The following is a 22,230-nucleotide window of genomic DNA, read 5'->3' as shown; positions in this document are numbered from 1 at the left end:
TTGTGATCTGTACTTATCTTAAAAGAACGAGAAAAGAGGGAGCTTTGTGCGCATCAAAAAGAAGGGTACCCCCGGGGGGTTAAGTGTTCGCAGGGGGGGTTGCAGTTGATGCTTGCAGGCTCATCTAAGAAATCCCTGGAGAACAGTGTCTAAAGGGGAGATTGCAAGGTACAAACCCTGGGAGGGTAATCTGAGAAATCTCCAAGAGACAAGGTATTTCTGTGGGAGATTGAGGACGTGGAAGGTGTGCAAGGGAGTGTGAGGGTTCATGGAAAGGTGTGAAAGACACTCAACCCAACCCGAGACCACCCCAGGCAAAACACTGACCAGTCCAAGAATACTCTAGAAATGATTCAGGGAAAGTGGGAAAATAAAGCTGTAACGGAAATTATAGACCAAGGTAATGTGATCAATTAGAATCATGCGATGAATGAATATAAAAGTACCCATATGCATTCCTAGAATAAGATTCGTTAAGATATGCATTTGTGAATAAACCCGAACCAAACTTGAAGCTTGTAAGATGTGTAGGGAAGAAGCATGACAAATAAATAATGTTGGAAAAACAAAAAAGAAAAGTTGTAAGTGTTAAGATTAAAAGAATAAGTTGAGAAAACACCTTGCCCCACCCGTGTAACTGCAGTGCACAGAGCGGGGAAATCAAGAGAGAATACCAGGTAACCCATCTGAGGGTTTCCTTTATCCGTCGAGGTTGTGTCCAAACCTGGAAGGTACGAGGTCGCTGGCCACGACTTTTGCCTTCCCGGTGAGGAGGTGGCGGAAAAACGCAGGCGGAAGGGAAGGTTACAGTGCAGCCAACTCAAAATCGGTAAAATATCCATTAAAAGAACAGGAATTGAGATTAGTTCTGATGTGATAATATTTGGAAATTTAATGCGAGGTGCTGAAAGAATAGCGGACGAAGCTCGGCTGCTCGTGAAAACGATGTGTGGAAATGGAAGGTGGGAGGGAATGATAACCCACAGAGGGAAGGATGCCCCCATTGTGAGAATGATAACCCACAGAGGGAAGGATGCCCCATGGTGAAGTGGAGGAATGTGTGCGCCTTGCCTGAAGGGTAAAGGTGGGGGTCGTGTTCCTCTTTGAGAGTTTTTTAACGACTCAAAAACGAGTCAACGGGAAAATTTGTGGCAGATGTGCCGAAGAAAGCCTTGATTGTGATCTCCAAGTCCAGGAGTCCATACAACACAAATTAAATTGAGAATTATTTAATCGCGGTTGGAAATAAATAAAAGGTAATTTAATATAGAGTCAAATAGTTTTGAAATGTGTTTAAATTGATTTGTATACGTGAGTAATGTGTGGGTCGAACGTATGTACGCAGTTTGTTGTGGATGTGGAGATGGGGAGAGACGCGGGACCAAGGTGCGAAGGAAGGAGGGGTAGGATAAAAGGTGGGGTCGAGCTGTGTCGAAGTGCACATGCTGTGCCCAGAGGCGTGCTGTGTCTTCACTCGTCGGTGAATGAAACAATGACATCCAAGAACCAGGACAAAGACATTAGGCAAGCTGCAGAAATGTTTTTGGGGGAAATGACTAGTGGTCTTTGAACACGCGTCCATTGCGGACCTTGTCACGGAGCATTAATCCTCTGCCTGGCGTGATCAAGTTTTTTTGTATGAAAGCGGACAGAGGAGCATGTTTGTTGTCCTTATATGAGCCTCTATCTGTCAGGATAAATTATTTGGATTAAAATTGACCATAAAAGCGGGTTATCGTGCTGAATTTGTTGGTGCCCTGCTGTGAAGTGCGGGCTGTGCGCGATCTTTGCTTGGGAGAGTCGGGCTGCGTGAAGTTTGCCTGAATACGGAGAGAAGCTTTGGAAAAGAAATATTTTTTTTAACCGAGTGAGGCACGGAAAATTATCAACACGGTTGGTTGCATCATTATTGTGAGGAGCTTTCATGACGTTATGGCCCACTTGGAGCTACTCATAAGGGTGGGCCACTTATAGAAAGGGCTACCTTTTACCACCTTGCCGCTCCATCAAGATTCCATCTCTAAAAATTATTATAATTGTGGTGTTCCTTTTCCACTATGTTTCTAAGTAACAGAGGGGCAAATGTGGAGCTGTTGAACAGCTCCCAAGATGAGAGCAGCCATTTTTAATAGGATTACCTTTTCTTAAAATTGAATGTAGCATTTAAGTGAGGAAGCCAAAGCATTTAAGATGCTCTCAGTAAGCTACCGGTTTTGACTGTTGGTAATCAAAGCAAGTCGGCTATCTCTATCTCTCTCTCTCTCTCTCTCTCTCTCTCTCTCTCTCTCTCTCTCTCTCTCTCTCTCTCTCTCTCTCTCTCTCTCTCTCTCTCTGTCTCTGTCTCTGTCTCTGTCTCTGTCTCTGTCTCTGTCTCTGTCTCTGTCTCTGTCTCTGTCTCTGTCTCTGTCTCTGTCTCTGTCTCTGTCTCTGTCTCTGTCTCTGTCTCTGTCTCTGTCCCTGTCTCTGTCCCTGTCTCTTTGTCGTGCAGCTGAACATCTGGCTTTCTTGTTGGCCCTTGTAACAACATTCTTTGAGTCTTGGGCTCGGAGAAGCCCAATCATAAATCAGCACTGTTTTGGTATAGTTCAAAAGGGAACATCTTGCAGTTAGGGTAATATATATATATATATATATATATATATATATATATATATATATATATATATATATATATATATATATATATATATATATATTGTGATAAAGATCTGCCTGACCAAGAACAGATCTTCTTGCTTGTGAAAAGATCAATGCTTTGTCAGGCCAGGAGAGAATATTTGCTGGGGTGTTGTTACTTTCAAAGAATACGATATCTTAGAAAGGAAATATAAAGCTGATGGAAGTTGGAAAAATCATGAAAACAGATGAGCAGGAAAAGTATATATAAAGTAAACCAAACTGCTTGCGGGCCAGAGTTTGACTGAGCTGGTATACTGTAGGTATTCTGTGCCTTTCTACTCTCGTGTACACTTTTGGTGCGTATTAAAAGCTCTTCTCTACGACGATTGGTGTAGTCATTGCTTGATTGCAAACCCTGATCTCGACACATGCACACCCCCACACCTATTCACCCCATCAACGAGGTCTTGGCTTACAAAAGCTCGGGGAGAGGAAAAACCAAATGTTGATCTTATTAACAATCCTTAATGCTTTCACTGAAGCTTTCAGCGGCTTTAAGTAAATGTCTCTCCTGTAAGGTAAACCAAAGAAATAACCCTCTCAGGGAGCATGTTGCAAATTTCCCAAAATTAAACTATACGATAAACATCCACTCCCTATAGTCCAGTGAAAATATGATCATACCTAACACAGAAACCATTCAACGTTTTTTTTTTTAAATCAGAATCTACCAAAGAATCACATGTCAAAAATCTAGAAAGATATATTTAGTGGGACAATGGTATCATGAGGGGTCAATTTATTGACCCTTGGAAAATCTCCAAAACAGGCTTAGGCAGTGCTCAAAGCAAAATGATGAATTAGGTAGCTCTACCAACATTTCGAAGGTCAATCTTTCACCTGAACCATTCCTGAAATGCTAAATCACTTCCTTATACTCAAACGCAAGGTACCCTTTCCCCATAATGCCAATAATGACAGGAAACTTGTATGCTGACACTGTGCATCATAATATGGGTGGATGGTCTGTCAAGTTTTGCCACCAGAATTACAGATTCAATGACTTTGATGATTGAATACACATGAGTACTCAGGGGGGAGGGGGGGGATAAATGTTGCAATATGTAATCGGTTGCTCATGATCATCTGGGTTTTGTGGGCCTTTTTCACCAACAGTGCTATTATCATAGATGCCCCGACATTCGGAGCAAGCTATAGTATCATCCAGTCCTTGCTTACTCCGCTTTCCGTCCATCCATCCAATGGGACCATACTCTGTGCAGAGCGTTGGTGCTGCCGAGCAGTCTCCTTGGCGAGTGGATACAATCCTGGATGGGTAGCCACTCTGACACAGTATACCAGCATGTTGGCACTCTTTTGCCGACCTCGGAAGGATGACATGCAGAGCTAACCCCACCTGGTATAAATTCAACATGCCAACTGGCATTTGAACTCAGGATCCCAGGCTCACCACCCTAACCATTTTGCCAACACCAGGCATACGCCACTTTCAACGTCCGGAGTTGTTCCATATCCGGAGTTCCATCCACAGTGCACAAATTCTAACAAGGATATGGGAGCAGCTTCTAAGTCTGTTGGGATAGGCACCATCATCCCACCACTGATCCTCCATGCCCATTCCAAAGGATTGAGAGAGCGTCCTTTCCAAGTTTTTACCTGGTGATACAAGCGGTGGCTGTGTTATTTGGCTGCTGACTATGTAGGAGGCAACATTCGTAGATGGATTTATTTGCACTTGACTCACAGCAATCAGTTTGAGATACTTTATGTATCGCTTTGAGTTAAGATTCTCAGTCAGTTGTCTGCCACACACTATGGCAAGTGCCTTTTCACCAGCAGACACAATGTCCAACTGGGTAGACTTGTGATCATCAAATTTCTCTGCCACTTCTTTGAAGGCACCATTCTTGAGAATTAGCTTCAATGCTACTGATTTGCCAGTATTTTTTTGTTGTTGTTGTATACCTTGTCGAGGCTCGAATGAGAGCTAACACAGAATGCACAGCAAGGGGCATGAGACAAGAGGGGCGGGAGTGAGAAAGACAAAACAGTGGGGAACATGGGGGAATACAAGATGGACACCACAGGGACTTTCAGGAAGGAAAGCAGGGAATTTGAAGGAGGTTGGCTTGGAGTGGATTAACGGGGGGTAGAAAAGATCAAGGATTTGGATGAGGGATGACAGGTGGTGGTGAACAGCTGTTTTGAAGGCCTGGAGGGAAGAATGGGATTGAATAGTGAGGGAATTTTATTCCAAAGGTAGGAAAAAAGAGGAATGAAACAGTCAAGATCAGCAGTCATTCGTGATTTTCGTAGTTTTATCGAAATGGGGTTGTTGGCGGATCTTGAGCACCCTGTGGAAATGTAGTGGGGACATATCGCAGAGAGAACAGGGGGTGGGGGGGGAGCAAGACTGGAGAGGAGACGGAAGAAGACAGAAAGACCACCGACCTGCTTGCAGTTAGAGGCCCGAGGACTCGACCTCATCACGGGAGCTGCCAATAATCTGAAATGCCTTGGTTTCCACAGCGTGAAGCCGAGAAAGGTGAGAGGCAGGAGCACCAGCCCAGAGGGGAGAGCAGTACTCCATCAGGCTGCGGACGAAAGCTTTGTAAGTGGTCAGGAGCTCAGGACATTGTATTGAATATCCTGGACATTGTATCACATCCTAGTATTGCATGAACAAATAGGAAGTGTTTGTGCACCAATTGGTGGAGCACACTTTTCATTGACATGATGTGTAGGAACTTCAGACTGCTCTTGCTGTTGGATTTTGGTTAGAGCGTGAAGAAATGCGATGAGCTTGTGCATCTGCGTAATAACAGAGGAGCATGATTAGGTCGGTGTCATCTCTAACCAGGACCATGTCACTCAGCAGTGCCAACACCACAGCGATCTCACAAGCAACAAGTCAGCATCACTCTCAGCAAAGTGAATTTCACATCCGATATGCTCTAATCTGTTGCCAAGGAAGTCGATGAAATGTTGTTTGTTCTCGTTGTTGGAGAGAAATTCGCTCTTCTTCATTTTCAATGTCATTTCCCCAGTGAAAGTCACCCTCCTTCCCACAGTCTTGATGAATCTCCTCAAGTGGGCACAATCTTTCATTGAAGGGCTTTCCATGTCGCTGTTGAAGATTACTGTCACCTTTCCATACTTCATCACATAATGGCAGTCTTGTTGAGCAATACATTCAAAGGTATCACGATGGGCCCACAAAATTATCTGCAGCAGGGCACCACCATCCAAGACATGGTGTCTCATCGTCACACCAGGACCACATTCATTCAATGGGACGGAATCACAAATAGCCTTCACTAACTTCGGCTTGTCAGTGGGTAACAGAACATTCTTAGGTCTGAATAATGTAGATGGGTAGCTGCAAAGTTCATGCTTGAAAGCATCAGTGAGATCACCTACCTGAGTCTCAATAATAACAAGTCTCTGAAACAGAAGTTGGGGATTGATCTGAACCTCATCCTTATCAATTCTGATCGATGATTTTGATCTAAGTCTTTTAGTGGAGTTTGATTTGATAATGGTATTGTTATGGTTTTGAAAAACCTACCCCAGGAGGAGAGCATACAAGGAAATGTAGTTGACCCGAGGATCTCATTTGTCTTTGTATCAATAGTCCTTGGTTCCTTGTCGAAGGGCTATTTTGGGGGCATGCGTTGACTAGGCTATATTTTTCCAGTGTAATGTCTCCCTGCTCCTCCTCTGTTACTTTCAATCTTCTCTCCTTTACCAGGCCAGGTCAGGTCAGGCCAGATCAGATCTGTGACTTGCTACAGGTATAATGTAAACCTGTACTAGCCTGTTCCATGGTCGGGTTGTCGGCGAATAAACCGTCCCCCCACTAGGTTTTCTGGTGAGGAGAGTGAACGATATGGACACCAAGCAGGATTAAAAAAAAAACCTGTCAAAGGATGGAGGAGCTCCATGTGAGCCAACAGCCATCTATTTCTAGTGCCCAACTGTCTGCGGACGTCCTCCGACAGTTGGGTTAATCTTTTTGAGGAGGTTGGTGGCAAGATTTGCACTTTGGCCACCATAAAACCCTTCACCCCCCAAAACACAAGAAAACCAAAAAGAAAATTGAAAACGCACTCCATGGGAGTACCTTCTGTGCAGCTGCCATCCTCAGGGAAGCTCACTGGATGACGGGATTGGATCAACTCATTCAGGATCTCCACTCTTTGATGATACGAGAAAAACCATGTGGTAGCCTTCCCGGGTCAGAATGCGGTCGTGTGTCAGGGGGGGGGGGGGGTGGGTGCTGTACACCAAGGGCGGTCTCCTTGGGTTAACCTGAGGCGGTACCTTCGGGTGGGTGCCTGGAATGTCCTGTCCCAAAGAGAGGATGATCACCTGTCTCTGTTATCATCTGAGCTCAAGCTTTTGAACTTCAGTATTGCAGCACTCTCCAAGGTTCGGAAACTAGATAGTGGTGAGATCATGGTGGGTGGTTACATCTACTATTGGTCTGGTCACTCTGATGGCTACCATGCCAAAGAAGTTGCTGTAGCTGTGTGCATTAAGCTGATTCCAATGGTAATTGAGGTAACACCGATCAACAAATGTATGAGACTGAGTCGTTTCTCTGGTCTCTGTATATGCTCTGAATGAAGCGAGAGATCTCACCATGAAGGATGCATTCTATGCCACGCTCAGGTCTGTGGTTGTTCAGTGCCCCAGGCAAGATACTTTTCTAATCTTGGGGGATTTCATTGCATCGACTGGAACTGATAGGGATGGTTATGGTACATGTGTTGGTCCCCATGGGCCTGGAACTGTGAACCAGAATAGCACTAAGTTCCTTGACTTTGCAAGAAGTCATGGACTAAGGGTGGCTGATTCGTGGTTTCAGCGCCCACAGGCTCATCACTGGACTTGGTATTCCAATGCTGGTGGTGTGGAAAGGAGATTAACCATGTGCTCATTGATAGTCGCTGGAGGATGATCCAGGACTGCAGGGTCTACCAGAGTGCTCAGTTCCTCAACACCAACCACAGGCTTGTGGTAGGAACTCTGAAGTTTCAGCTTAAATCCAGGAGAATGGTACCACCCCAGCCTAGGCTGGATGTTAGCAAGCTCAAGGATGAGAGGGAAGCTGAGGAGTTTGCTAACAGGCTGTGTGGGGATTTGGGTGGTCTGAGTGCTTTGGGGAATCCTGAAGAGTTGTGGAGTGCCTTCAAGACGACCATCCTTGATGTTGCTGGTGGATATCATGGAATTCACCGTAGGGCAAAGAAGAATTTTGTCTCTCAAAGGACACTGGATACCATTGACCAGAGTCGCAGAGCCAGGCTTAATGACAGAGCTGAGCTGTTCAGGGAGCTGAGGCATAAAACTGTATGTGTGCTAAGGGTGGACAAGGAGGCCTATGTGCGAGGAATCTGTGATGGGGTAGAGCATCACCTGTGGTGAGGTGATTCTGGTCCTGCTTACAGGGGAATTCGCATATTGTGTTCCTCCAAGCCCATCCCTCAGTGTACTGCAGTTATAGCGGAGGGTTGAGGGCTCTTGACAGAGGAGTCCGAAGGGAAGGCCCGTTGGGATGTTTACTTTGAGCATTTGCACCAGGCTGATCCACCAGCTGTTGAGTTGGATGTCAGGGATGTTACCATCCCTTTTGCTGACTCTCCAATCAACTGTGATACACCTTCATTTGTGGAAACACGGGCTGCAGTGAATCGGTTGAAATGGGGAAAAGCTCCAGGGATCTGTGGCATCCATGCTGAACTTCTCAAGGCTGGTGGAAATGCTGCACTCATGTCATTGCATGAAGTTCTGTGCTCTGCCTGGAACACAAGCATCATCCCAAATGACTGTAAGAGGGGCCTTGTTGTTCCTCTCTGGAAAGGGAAGGGAGATCGCCGCAACTGCAACAACTTCAGAGGGGTGATGCTGCTTTCAGGGCCAGGCAAGGTCTTTGCTCGGATAATTCTTGATTGGGTTCGCCACCATCTGCTTGAGCACCAGCGCCCAGAGCAGTCAGGCTTTACACCAAAGAGGTCAACGATTGACCGTACCCTTGCCCTTCAGATGCAGTTTGATCCTCATCAAACGCAGATGAGAGTTTCGGCAGGGGCTGCTTGCAGCTTACGTTGATCTCTGCAAAGCGTTCAATTCAGTGAATCGGGATGCCATCTGGAGGATTCTTCGTCTTCGTGGGGTTCCACCAAAACTGATCAATCTGATGTCTGAACTATACTCTGGTACTGAGAGTGCTGTGAGATGTGGTAGTACCATCTCCAACTTATTTGCAGTTGTAACTGAAGTTTCTCAGGGGTGTGTACTGGCCCCCATAATTTTCAGCGCTTGTATGGACTGGATTCTGGGGAGGACATCAGAGAGATGAAGCTGCGGTGCATCATTTGGGAATGTCAAGATCTCAGACCTTGATTTCACAGATGATGCAGTCATCTTTGCGGAGACTCTGGAGATCCTTTTTGGGGCCTTCGAGGTGCTGAATGAGCAGTCATAGCTGCTGTGATTACAGGTTTCCCCGGCCAAAACTACAATCCAGGCTTTCAATGACATCTTCGATGCTGCTATCTTGTCTGTGTCTGTTTGTGGTGAGGATGTTGAGGTCACGGAGAGATTCACTTACCTTGGCAGTGATATTCATGGCTCTGCTGGCTGTAAGCCAGAGGTCAATAGACGTCTGGGTTGGGCCTGGGGAGTCATGGATTCACTGGATCATAGGATGTAGGGCTGTTGGTACCTGTGCAAGAGGACGAAAGTCCGAGTCTTCAGGTCCTTTGTGCTTCCAGTCTTGCTCGATGGATGTGAGACTTGGACTCTGACCAAGGATCTGAGATGGAGACTTGATTCCTTTGGTACCAGGTCTCTTCTGAGAATCCTTGGCTATCACTGGTTGAACTTCGTGTCCAATGAGTGTTTGCTGAGAGAGATTCAAATGAGATTTGTTTCCTGCATAGTCTGTGAGCCTCAGTTGCACCTATATGGACATGCGACTCATTTTCCTGATGCTGATTCTGCTCACCAGATTCTCTCAGTGAGGGAGCCTCATGAGTGGAGGAGGCCAATGGGCTGACTACATTCCTCGTGGTTGCAGCAGGTTGCTCCGCATCTCAAGGAGATGGGCATCTGCCTGGGGGATTGCCAGACAGAGGCCCCCAGAGTACCAGCAGAAAGTGAACACAGCGATGTGCTGCTCCGGCACAAGCTCCCATATCTGGCCTGACCTGACCTCCTTTACCCCATTGGCCCATTTCAACGGTCCACCAATAATCTCCCTATTCATCAAGCATACTTTCAACAGTCCCTCCTTCACCCCATCAGTCTTGCCTTCAACCCCACGGCTGTTCGATCATCCCTCGGTCTGGCGGAATTCCTCTCCATGTTCCCTCCATTCGAGCATTGCTTAAATGGGCATGTTCGACCCGACTGTGGTCGTTAACCTATCGGGTGCTCTCACATGCATGTTCCCGACGCTTGGTGCTCATCGTGGCCTGAGACGTGTGCTGCCTCTCGCAGGCATGAGACAGTGCAGAACAGTATGAGTGAGTGTTTTTCATATGCGGGAGGTGAGGGTGGGGGGGAGGGGGGAGGGGGGCTCTCCTGGTGGGGAGGTGGTAGAAAAGATCATGCTTTTGGATAGGAGATGATGGTGATGGTGGAGAACAGGTGTTTTGAAGACCTTGAAGGAAGATTGAGATTGAAGAGAGTGTGGAAGTTGATTCTGCAGGTTAGAATTTTTTTTGGAATTGAGTGGAGGTGAGTAGTGATTCTGGATTTTGGGGATTTCTCCAGAAGAATGTGGAAAGTGGACCACATGTTTTCTGCAGAAAGAACAGAGGGTGCAAGACCAGAGTTGAGGAAGAAGGAGAGAGAGAGAGAGAGAAAAAAAGAGAAAAAGAGAAAAAGAGAAAAAGAGAGAGAGAGAGAGAGAGAGAGAGAGAGAGAGAGAGAGAGAGAGAGAGAGAGAGAGAGAGAGAGAGAGAGAGAGAGAGAGAGAGAGAGAGAGAGAGAGAGAGAGAGAGAGACAGAGACAGAGACAGAGACAGAGACAGAGACAGAGACAGAGACAACCGACATGTGTGTGATGGGAAAGTGAAAGGCCCATGGGCTCAGCAGATTCCAATGACCTTGAAGAGCTTGGTTTCCACAGGGTAAAGTGTGAGGCAGTGGTGCTAGCATGGGGGGGGGGGGGAACTGTACTCTGCCAAGCTGTGCATTATGCCTTGTTAGTGGATTGGAGCTCAGGTGTGCCAAGGAAGGACTTTCTACAATGGAGGATGCTCAATCAGCGGCTGGCTTTGGAGACAAGCTTTGAAATGTGGTTTGCCCAAGAATGATAATGGCTGAAAGTGAGACCCAGGCATTCGAGTGACTGAACCTCCTCAAGAGGGTTGTTCAGAAAGTTGATGAACGGGTTTGTCTGATGGACCTCTCAGAGAGAGACAGAGAGACAGAGAGAGAGACAGAGAGATAGAGAGACAGAGAGATTTGTCAGGATTGAAAGACATGTTCCAAGTGTTTGACCAACTTGTAATTTTATCACGGTCTGAACAGAGAGAAGATTCTGCTGTCTGCCTATCTAAATGATGTGGGATGTCATGACAGAGTGTGGAGTGATCAGCAAATAGATAAGGGATTTTCTGGAGAGTCAGATTGGTCATTGATCAAGATTAGGCATAGGACTGGGCCCAGAACGCTGCATTGGGCACTTCAGCCTTAACACGGAGAGGGGATGAACGGATTTCATTGAAAGCCACACATTTGTTCTTGAGTATAAGAAGCCAGTAGCCATGTGTGGAGTTGGCCTTGGATGCCTTAGGCAAAGAGTTTTGAGAGAAAATCTGGGAGCCAGATTGTGTCAAAAGCTCAAGATATGTCTAAAGAGATGGCCCTGATCTCATGTCTGACATTGTGGGCCTCCATTCATTTTTGGGAGAGTGGAAGCAGCAAGTCTAAGGTAGAGTAACCTGGTCTTCATCTGAATTGGTGATCTGAGATGAGGCCATTGGAGAAAAGAAAGTATTTCATATCAACTGTGATGATGGATTCCATGATGTTGCTGATGATTGGAAGTAAGCTGATTGGTCTGTAGTTAAAGGGATCAGTTTTTGCTCCTTGTTATGTAACGTGGTGATGTTGGTGGATTTCCAAGTGGATGGAAGCTGACTTAGGGAAAATGATAGGGTGTAAAGAGCAGAAAGAGGATGTGCAAGAGCATCAGAGCAGGTAGTAGGACATGTGAGCTGATGCTGTCCAGTCCAGTTGCAGAATCAGAATCGAGGGTTGCCAGAAACATCTCCACCTTCTCAGTTGCAAAAGACACCTGGTCGAAAATTTGAAAATTAACTTGGCAAGTTATTTTCGACATGTCCACCCATCTTCTTCTTTTCTGCTTCCATTTGCACTGCAAGGATGTGGGTGGCATTGCTGGCTGGGGGCATGGCTATACCGCTGTTGCAATTCTCGCTGTCGGTTAGGTCAGGACATTGGAATATGGCAAAGTTGCTCGTGATAGCTAGCCTACTCTTTGCAATGGACACTGTGTGATCTTTAACATCCACCAACTAATGCTGGCAAACTGGATGTCCAGTTTCACATCCATCCGAGGGATGGAACACACAAAATGATGCCTCACTCTGTCTGGGAGACATGAGGATGACAGTTTGTTCCTGCCCGAGATTCAAACTCAGGCTCGATGGCTCAGAGGCGAGTGTGCATCCCTCCAGGCCATCCTGCCTGCCCTTGGACCACTCCTTGAAAATTCTTGTTGTTGGCCATCTGCCATGAGCCATCTTGAAATGATGACATCTGGAGCTATCCTCCAATTGCCTAGGTACTAATTAGGCATACATTGCTGTGCTAATTAATTCCTTGGATTTGCCCAACCACTCATGCCATCTAAATTATCATTTATTCACAATCTTAAGTTTCATCAACAGTATCCCATTGGCCTTCATTGATGATGGGAAAGACCAAGCGCTTGATAATTATGTGTTTATCATTAAAAGACTGAGATGAAGGGCCTGTACAAGTCCACCACCTCCCCCAAACCACTCCTCTGCCCAGCACATACAACAGTCTGACAGTCTGTGCCCCGACCTCAAATTGTATGAATTGTTTCACTCTTTTTCCACCTCTGAAACAAACAGTGAAATCCTGTTCTTCCCTCCAGGTTTTCAAACTGGTGCTCCATTGACAATAATGCATGGACATGAAACGTCATTTTAATTGGCCATAAAGCCAACTGTTTCATCTGCAAACATGAAACCAATAAACAATATTACACTAGGAGCTATCTCTTCGGTCTGTCTTAATGTCTTCAGAGAAAACATTTTTTGCACCACCAAGTTGGACCATTTCATTGGCTTTTTTTGCTGCTCCCATCTGAGCACACAGCCTGGAATGGTGGAATCCCAGGTTTAAATCTCATATATTATGTCAACCTGACTATTCAGTACTAATGTCCTTAAAATTCATGATAAAATGGACTAGGGATCAAAACTGAAGCATAGTGAATTGTAGTAGTCTGGTTAAAAAGTATTTTCTGAGCCAAAAGAATGATGCACAGTGCACATTCACCATGCACAGTGTCACCAGGAACTTCACATACTTCGCTGGCATTGGTGGAAATGCGTGTTGTTTTCTGTGATGCCATCACCATGCACATCAGTGTACCAGGATCAGGATATGCCTGGTGTTGGCTTAATGGTTCGGGTGGTGGGCTTGGGACCCGAGGGTCGTGAGCTCAAATCCTGCTTTCCACAGAATTAATACCAGGTGGGGTTGACTCAGCCTGTCATCCTTCCGAGGTCGGCAAAATGAGTACCAGCTTGCTGGCATGATTGAGCCATTTGAGTATTCTGTGTTGGAGTGGCGACCCATTCAGGATTGTGCCCAATAGCCCAGAAGACTGCTTTGGTAGCACCGATGCTCTGTTCAGAGTATGGTCCCAATGAATCGATGCTTGAGGATGGGGAGGAGACAGGGGTGCAGCGGGTGGGCATTGGGGTGCAGTGGGTGAGGTGTAATGTGGGATCTACATAAAGATAAAGGAACTAACATCTCTGCTTAGTTTTACCTGTGTAGGACAAAATCTTTAAGAAAACCCCCTTGAACACCATTGTCTCCAAATATATTTGTCCTGCTTGTGATATATGAGCAGATTCATGCTGTCAAAAGATAACTGTCATTTGGAGCACTCTTCTTCATGAATATATGTGGAGACTTGCATACCTTTCCCGAAGAAGCAGACATGGACAGGCATCTCTTGTTTCTTCCCAATGGATCATCTGTAAATATATGTATATAAATACATATCTATATATCCATGATTAAAAGCATTTTTTTGTGATTAGGATGTCTCAAATATCATGTCATATATCGGTGTAATATCATACCATGATAAAGAAATTCTCATGATCATGCTCACCTGTAAATCATCAGGTACAAATGGATAAAGTTTGTTATTTATGATTGTTTTTGTTGTTTTCATCGATGAGCAAATAACCCATCCTTATGGACGTGGTAATTCCCCCAATTTTATTATTATGACTTGTAATACAAGTCACCAGCAGGTGGTGTTGTTTGAAATACATTTACATAGAGAAACTTTGGATCCTCCCCCAACCCTGAACCCCTGGAACAATGGCTTTTGTTTTGCCTGTCAAACTTTCCCATGCACACCAAGAGTACCACCACCAGTGTTCAACTCATTGCATCCAGCGGCTCAATTCTTGTAACGTTCCCAATTCTGGGAGAATTAATTTTTTTACTGCCACCCAAATACAACGCCCCATTTTCAATTAATTCTGTCCAGCGTTTAATGATTGCCTCAAAGTTAAACACACAAACAGTATGATACTCTACTATGCTACCACTTCTATGATATTCATATAGTGAATTGGAGTATTTTCTTGGTGCTATTATCATAGTGAATTTGTGTCCTCCTCCCCCGCCCACTCCCCCCACAGACACCCTAAACCCCATAAAGGATATTTGGGGTCTAAAGGGTCTTAAAAGTCTCAAGGGTTTTAAGGGTCTTCTGAGTCTTAAAGAGTCTTCTGGATCTTAAAGGGTCTTAGGTGTCTCCAGGGTCTAAAGGATCTTTAGGGTTTTAAGGGTCTGAAAGGGTATTGGGGGTCTTTGGTTCATAAAGGCTCTTGAGGGTCTTCAGAGTCTCAATGTTATTTAGGGATTTTTGGGGTCTTAAGGGTCTTATGGGTTTTGGGGGATCTTCTTAAAGGGTCTACGGGGTCTCAGTAGTTTAAAGGGTCAATGGGTTTTAAAGGTACATTCCAATAGTACATAATTAATAGATGTACGTGTAATCAGCATGCACCTGACGTTCCAACAGTACATGATTAATAGACATGTAGTTACAAGGCTTCATGGAAGGTTACATGATTACATGTCAATGATGGAGTATGTTTTAAGATAGACTTTGCTATCGCTGTCCAATAAATATGATGAATGTAATTTCAACAATTATACAGCTCAGAAACTAGAGCAGCTGTAAAAGATGGCATAGTGATTCAGGGCATTGTTTAATCACTGTTGTTGTTTACAAAGAAAATAAATAAACAAACTGTATCCATCCAAGGTAATGATCCAGTGCCCCTCATCATACTAACTTGACTTTTTCAGTCTATTTTATGCTAAACTCAAGAAAGTTTTGGAAAAGTAGAAGATATAAAAGAACATGTGAAACTAACAGAAGTTATGCAAAATTACAATATTATTATTATTATTATTATTATTATTATATTATTATTATTATGAGTAAGAGTAGAGAGATATTTAGGGATCATCACAATCGAAGAGTATGAAGACATGAAATTCTAATGCTAGTTTAAGAATCAAGAACAAAAAACAACAATGCTCAACACCTGTGAAAATTTGCATAACAAATAATTATCCAACTAGATTTTGAGCTCCTCAATAAGGAGAGTTTCCACTCCCCCCCCCCCCCCATCTGCAATGAGAGTTTCGCAATGACTTGAACGATCTGATAAGCCCATGCCAAATTCTCAGGGAATTTTCGTGAATTCTAGTCTGATGAGTTCCATTCTTGAACAAGGACAACAACTGACTCTTTCAGGTAAAGCCTTGCATTTGATATGGTTGGAAGGCAACCTACACCCTGTTCCAAATGTTCTTGAAAGGGTGTCAGCCATTTGACTGTGCAGAGCAATTAACACAACAAATGGTTTCCTCCTCCAGGTTTTGATGCTCAATTACAGCGAGGAGGAGTCTGGTGTTATAATCCATAAGGACAAAGCCAGGATCGATAACTTTTAATGGAAGCACTGAGGTATTAAAGATCTCCTCCATGTTTTGTGTCATGCTTTCTGTTTGATACATACCGAAGTTGTCTGCGCTTGAAGCTGATGAGCGAGTGTTGTCATGAAGGAGTCTTCGAAGCTCAGACAGTTCAGTCTGCTCACGTGCACATGTCCGCCTCAACTGCTCCACATATAACAACATGACCTCTGCGGCACGTGCCAGCCTGCCTTCCTAATTTGGGATCCACAAGAGCAGCACAAGGTATGATTAGAGAAGGATTGTTATCGTGGAAGATATATCATGCACAAGTAGATTAAAGTGCTAGAAAAAGCTGCAGTAAGGTGGGCTGGCAGGATAGCCTCGAGCAGTGATCTTCACTATTTTTTAGAGGGGGGGGGCACTTTTACCGAGAAGACATCAGTGTGAGAGCTGCCACACAGCCTGCAGGACTCCATAATGGCTGTTATTAGGCCTTTCCCCCACATACTTTTCTTCGTTGTGATTAACTGGGCTGCAAGCTTAATTGTTTGTACACTGCAACCATATCCTGATGTCGTTACGTAACTTTTATGTTTCACGATGGAACACTCATTTTAAACCACTGGGTCAATTTGATAGCATTCATGACGGATTATGATGGGGTGTTTTCATATTTATTATCGGCCGCATGTCAGGGGCCGCACTTTAGGTCACCAGGAGCCGCCAGTGGCTCGTGGGCCGTGCAATGAAGAACAGGGGTACTGAGGGATGCACACTCGTCACTGAGCTGTCGAGCTTGAGTTTTAATCTCGTCTCAGCTATAAACCTGGCATTTTGCAAGCAAGGAAATTCATTAATGCTTGTGTCATCCCTCGGAGAGATGTTAAATTGGGTATCCTGTCTGCCAACATTAGTTAGTGGATATTATGAATCCCATGGTATCATTTGCGATGAGTTAGCAAGCTATTGTTGGCACGCTCACTAAATTCCCAATTCCTGCTCTAACCTACAGTGGGCAATCCATCTCCGGCACAGCGGTGCCCCCTCAGCCAATGATGCTACTCGCAGCCATGCACTGCATACAAAAGAAGAAAAGGAAGCTGTAACGAGACTCAATAAAAGGAGAACATGTGGCAGCGTGTAGCCATCTGCATGCACTGCATAACTTTTAGTGGATCTTAAATACAAGTTAAATAAAGTCTTGCTATGAAGAACCCTCTTTGGAATAAATTATTATTTTTCTTTCATATGCAGCACGTGACTGCGATTTGCATCATGTCGGTGGGGGTGCTGCAATACTTTTAATGCAGTGCCCCTGGTAGGCGAATTTTGTTCGGGTGCCAGCGATAACCCACCCATCCACTCTTCACAGTGGACACCGTGGGATCTTTATCATCAACCAACTAATATTAGCAGATAGGACACCAAGCTTAACATCCATCCAATTGACAGTAGATGAATCACTCTGCCTGAATAACACAAGGACGACAGTATGTAGTTCGGGCAGATTCAAACCTTGGCGAGATAGTTTCGAGTCGAGTACGTGTCCTTCTGGGATATTTAATATAATGCTACATTCAATCGGTATAAAAATTGAGGGTCTTCTTGGAATAAAATGGTCCACAGAAAAGAAAAAAAATTATGTCATCGGTCACATGTTTCGACAGCCATATTGTTTTTTTTTTTTATTGTTTTTTTTAAACCTTCAAAAATCTTCTTCTCTGAAATGGCTGAACAGAAACGGGGCGAAATTTTACATTTTGACCACCTATCCAAGAGGAACAAAACGTCACATATGACATCATAGGTCACATGGTTTGGCAGTCATGTTGGATTTAACCTAAAACCTATTAAAAAAAAAACCTTCTTCTCCAGAACGGCTGGACAGATTGAGGGGAAACTTCACACAAATGTTCCCCAAGCCTTGCAAATACGAGGGCATTCACTAATAATTGATAGGTCACATGGTCTGGCAGCCAAATTGGATTGAACGAAAATCTTTAAAAAATTCTTTCTCTTGAACCACTTCATCAATCAACATGAATCTTCAGAATTATGATCTAATGGTAGTGGAGAATAAATGTTTGAAGTTGCAACCTGAATGGACACATGGTCTGGCAGCCAGAATTATTTAATATTTTTGATCTGGGTTCTTTTTTTTTTTTGAATAAGGCTTACTTGGCTGCACCTGGATGGGTTTGAGTGTGGAGGAGTAGCAGCTGAAACCTCAATGCTATCCAGGTTCCTCCTGATGACTTCATCTTTGCTTTTTTGGGTTCTTTCTGGTGACTCCAATGCAGGATTGTATCTATTTATTCTTCCATTTGATTTGAATTGAATTCATTTTAATCCCATTCTGAATTAAATTGAATAATAATGAACGTCATGGGTCAGGGTCAAGTGTCCGATCAAAGCGGAGTTGCATCAAAGCGGAACATCTTGATACCCGGTCATCACTGCCAGCAGTTACAAAGTGGCAGTTCTAGTTATGTCTCTTATTAATTACGTAACACACCAGTACACAAACGCCACACAAAACAAGTCCTGGCGAGGGTCTACAATCTCTGATTGCCCTTTTTCTTTTTTTCAATTGTAAAAACCAATGAACCACTGCAGCAAAACATAGCAAAACTCTCTTTTATGGCCAGTTCGTAAAGTAGACAGTTTCTACTAAGTGGCCAGTTTCCATATGTAATGGCATGTTCCCATCTGTGGATGTTGGATGGAGGTTCTGCTTTCACTCCTGTCTATCTGTTTGTCTGCTTATTTGCTACTTGTGAAAATCGAAGATTTTTCAAGTATATTGGTTGGTCTTGTGTGTTATTCTGCCTGTCTGTATGTCTGTCTGTTTGTTTGTTTGTATGTCAATCACCTACAGGTCACAATTTGAAACCGATCTTCACAAAACTTCACCACATGGAAGATTTCATCATAAACAAGAAGCCTATTGTTTTTGAGGTCAAAAGGTCAGGTTAGAAAGAATAGGCCAGAGGCCACCAACTTTGTCAAATTTCTTTCTGACTGAGTAGAAGTTTGAAGAGGATTTGCATATCAAGTCACTGAATTCAACCACCAATTACTTTTGAGGTCAACACCGGTCAAAAGGTCATAGGTCAAAGGTCAACAACTTAGGCAGGATTTCTAAAATCCTCAATTTTCATCTGATTGACTTCAAATTTGAAGATAATTTATATTTGAGGTCAATTAATTCAACCACCAATTATTTTTGAGGTCAACTTTGGCCAAAGGTTAACAACTTAAGTCAAATTTCTAAAATCCTCAATTTTCATCCCATCGATTTGAAATTTGAAGAGGATTTTATCAGGTCAATGAATTCAATGAACAAGTATTTTTGAGGTCAATATAGGCCAAAAAGTCAACATAGGCCGAATTTCTAAAATTATGAATTTTCATCCAATCAACTTGAAATTTGAAAAGGATTTGCATATTTTCTCATTGAAGTCAACCACCAATTATTTTTGAGGTCAAACTTGTTTTATGGATTTTGCAACTATCGTGCTATGCACGCCATCTTTCTTGTTTTTTTTTGTTTGTGAACAAATTATCACAATATGTTTGTGAAACTTGGTGGGGAGCCTGGGTATGTGACATGGACGAAATTATAACATTTTGGTGAAGATGCGAATCCGGATCTGTATCCGAGAAATTTGAAAATGACTTTTCAAAATTGAGTGATGAGGCTCAAATGACATCTAGCACGACATCTAAAAAAGTTGTGGAAAGTTCGGACAAAACTTGGTGGCATGTCGGGTATGCAACAAGGAAGAATTGATTCGATTTTGGTGAAGATCCGAAAATTCTTCAACATTGAGTAATTGGGCTAAAATGATATATAGCAAAATATCTCAAAAAATTAAGGACTGATTTGAACAAAACTTGGTGGATGAGTTGGTTACGTGACAAGACCAAGCTGATTAAATTTTAGTTCAGATCCAAATCCAGATCCGGCCTATCAGTGGGATACAAAACGTAAACTAATCAGCCTGGCAGAGGTATGTGCTCTTTTGAGTGCCCTTCTAGTTTGTGGCCAGTTTCTAACTGCGGTTAAAACAGACATGTGAAGTGCAGGTGAAATTGTATTTATTACTTACGAAATCTTTATTGATGACTTCTGTCATCTGTTTGTGTGTTTGTGTGTGTGTGTGTGTGTGTGTGTGTGTGTGTGTGTGTGTGTGTGTGTGTGTGTGTGTGTGTGTGTGTGTGTGTGTGTGTGTGTGTGTGTGTGTGTGTGCGCGTGTGTTTGTTTGTGTGTGTTTGTTTGTAGGCATGATAACTCAAGAACGGAAGAAGCTACCAATGTCAAATTACACCACGTGATTCAGGAAGGTGATGGCTAGTGCTGATTAGATTTTGGTCAAAATCGGTCAAAGGTCAAAGTCACAGTGAGGTCAAACATTCGATTTTTGATGGTTTGGTACAGAATCATCGTAGAAACTTCTGGTTTGCGTCGCTACCTTCTCGAGAGACAGCTTTTATTTGACAAGGTCAGAGGTCAAGTTGACGATTTTGTAAGTACCAGTCTATGACTGCTTGTTATCTTGCCAAAACGAAGTTTTTGCAAGATATGTTAGTCAGCTTGTATGTTTTTTTTATTATTATTATTTTTTTGTTTGTCTGTAATCACGTAAGTAGGGTGAATATACTGGTTCTAGCTCACTTTTCCCCATGTAAATGAATGGGGGATTTTCAGCGATTCCATTTTTTTTTCCCCTAAAAATAAACCCCCTTTTTATCCGTTTTTCCCTGCTGTGCAGGGGTTTGGCTTTTTGTGAGGCAATGTTTTATGGTCGGATGCCCTTCCTGGACGCCTCTTACAACACAGGGATATGGTACACCTATTCTAACCGGGGTATACACCGGCCCAGTACACTGGTACTCACTTCGCCGACCTCGGAAGGATGACAGGCTGAGTCAACCCCCTGGTGTTAATTCAGCAGCTGAGCGGGATTCGAACTCGGGACACTGGGATCCCAAGCCACCACCCTAACCACTAAGCCAACACCAGGCTTTGTATATATATAACCAGGCTATCCCAAGGTATATTTATTTGTCTCCCCTTTAACCTGGAGGTTGATCAGCTCTCATTGAACCTATAAAGATTTGTTCATTCTCAAATTCCTTCAATAGTTTAATTTTCTTTGCACAATAATCCCCATCTAAAATATTGACAAACAAAACATTTGAATCTTTATATTTTTTAAGATACCCCTTTTGTGCCATTACGAAATGATAAACTTCTCTTAATGCTCTTGTTTGACCACCTCCTGAGCCACATATCATTTTGAGATTATAGTAAATTGTTTTTTCATTGTTCAATTGATAACCATCAAAGTTTTCAGTCCATTCAAGGATATTCATTTTTTTCTTTACATCCTCTAACTTACTACTTTTTAAATTGATTCGCTTATTTGTTTTATCTACCTTTGTTTTAGTTATTTTTTCAATAAGACTTATTTGATATTTTTCACATTCATTATGTTTTCCATTTATATACCAAGACTGAGATTTTCTCCACTCTTTAGTTTGATTAATACTTGGTTTAACCATTTATATATTGCGAAAAAAATGCGGCGGTAGCCCTTAAAAAACCCTAACCCATCTTCCCATCGTTAAAACACAATCTATTCTATTCACTCTATCATACAATATCCATATGGAACACAATCTATTCCATTATCTAAAATAAATCTCTTATCATCAAAGGCTCCTAATGCCTTTTTATTTACTTCTTCACTATATATGTTATGTTTATAACTTCTCATTGTATTCATTTTCCTGTATTCTTCTTTCTTATTCATCAAACAATTATAATAATTTCTAAAAGTTATTGATTTCTTTATTACATATTTCGTTATTCCCTTTAACCTCTTATCAATCTGATCACCATACTTATAAGCATATGCCTTTGCTCTCAATCCAATAAACTCACTCATTACTTTTCCACCCAACTCATCCTTAAACTTACCAATAACCTTTTCATTCTTTTTGGAAAATAACTCACTCTTCTTGCTGAAATTACTTGTATCATATACTCCAATATTTTTCTTCATATCTTCATAAACATCATCAGTTTTTATATCGAGGATAAAACTATCAGTGTCCATATACAACAATGAAACATTTTCACCATACTCTTTCTTTAAGTCATTATACAAATAATCATACATCAATATCTTTGATAAATCAAGAACTGCTGTTCCAATATAAATTGGTTTATCCATTACAATACTTTCCTTTTTCATATGAATTGCAGAAAAGTTCTCTGAAAAAACCTCTTCTCTCTCAAAACTTGGTTTATTTATCAATCTCGAAGCTTCT

General features: G+C 42.9%; 1 protein-coding gene across 1 annotated transcript in view; it reads right to left on the bottom strand.

Annotated features, from left to right (window-relative positions):
* LOC147026739 (uncharacterized) overlaps positions 1-22,230 on the bottom strand; it is a 120,662-nt gene that overhangs the window by 14,153 nt on the left and 84,279 nt on the right. The window contains exons 9-10 of the mRNA XM_085883586.1: positions 15,993-16,143; positions 13,864-13,919 (exon numbers count right to left, since the gene is read on the bottom strand). Coding sequence (XP_085739712.1) covers positions 13,864-13,919; positions 15,993-16,143 — 207 coding nt within the window. The remainder of the gene's footprint in view (positions 1-13,863; positions 13,920-15,992; positions 16,144-22,230) is intronic.

Source organism: Eptatretus burgeri, chromosome 5 (genome assembly GCF_056783735.1).
Source record: "Eptatretus burgeri isolate ZD-2024b chromosome 5, Ebu_testis_v1, whole genome shotgun sequence".
Taxonomy (NCBI): Eukaryota; Metazoa; Chordata; class Myxini; order Myxiniformes; family Myxinidae; genus Eptatretus; species Eptatretus burgeri.
The sequence above is the reverse complement of the archived record's forward strand: the minus strand, read 5'-3'. Positions and strand labels throughout refer to the sequence as shown.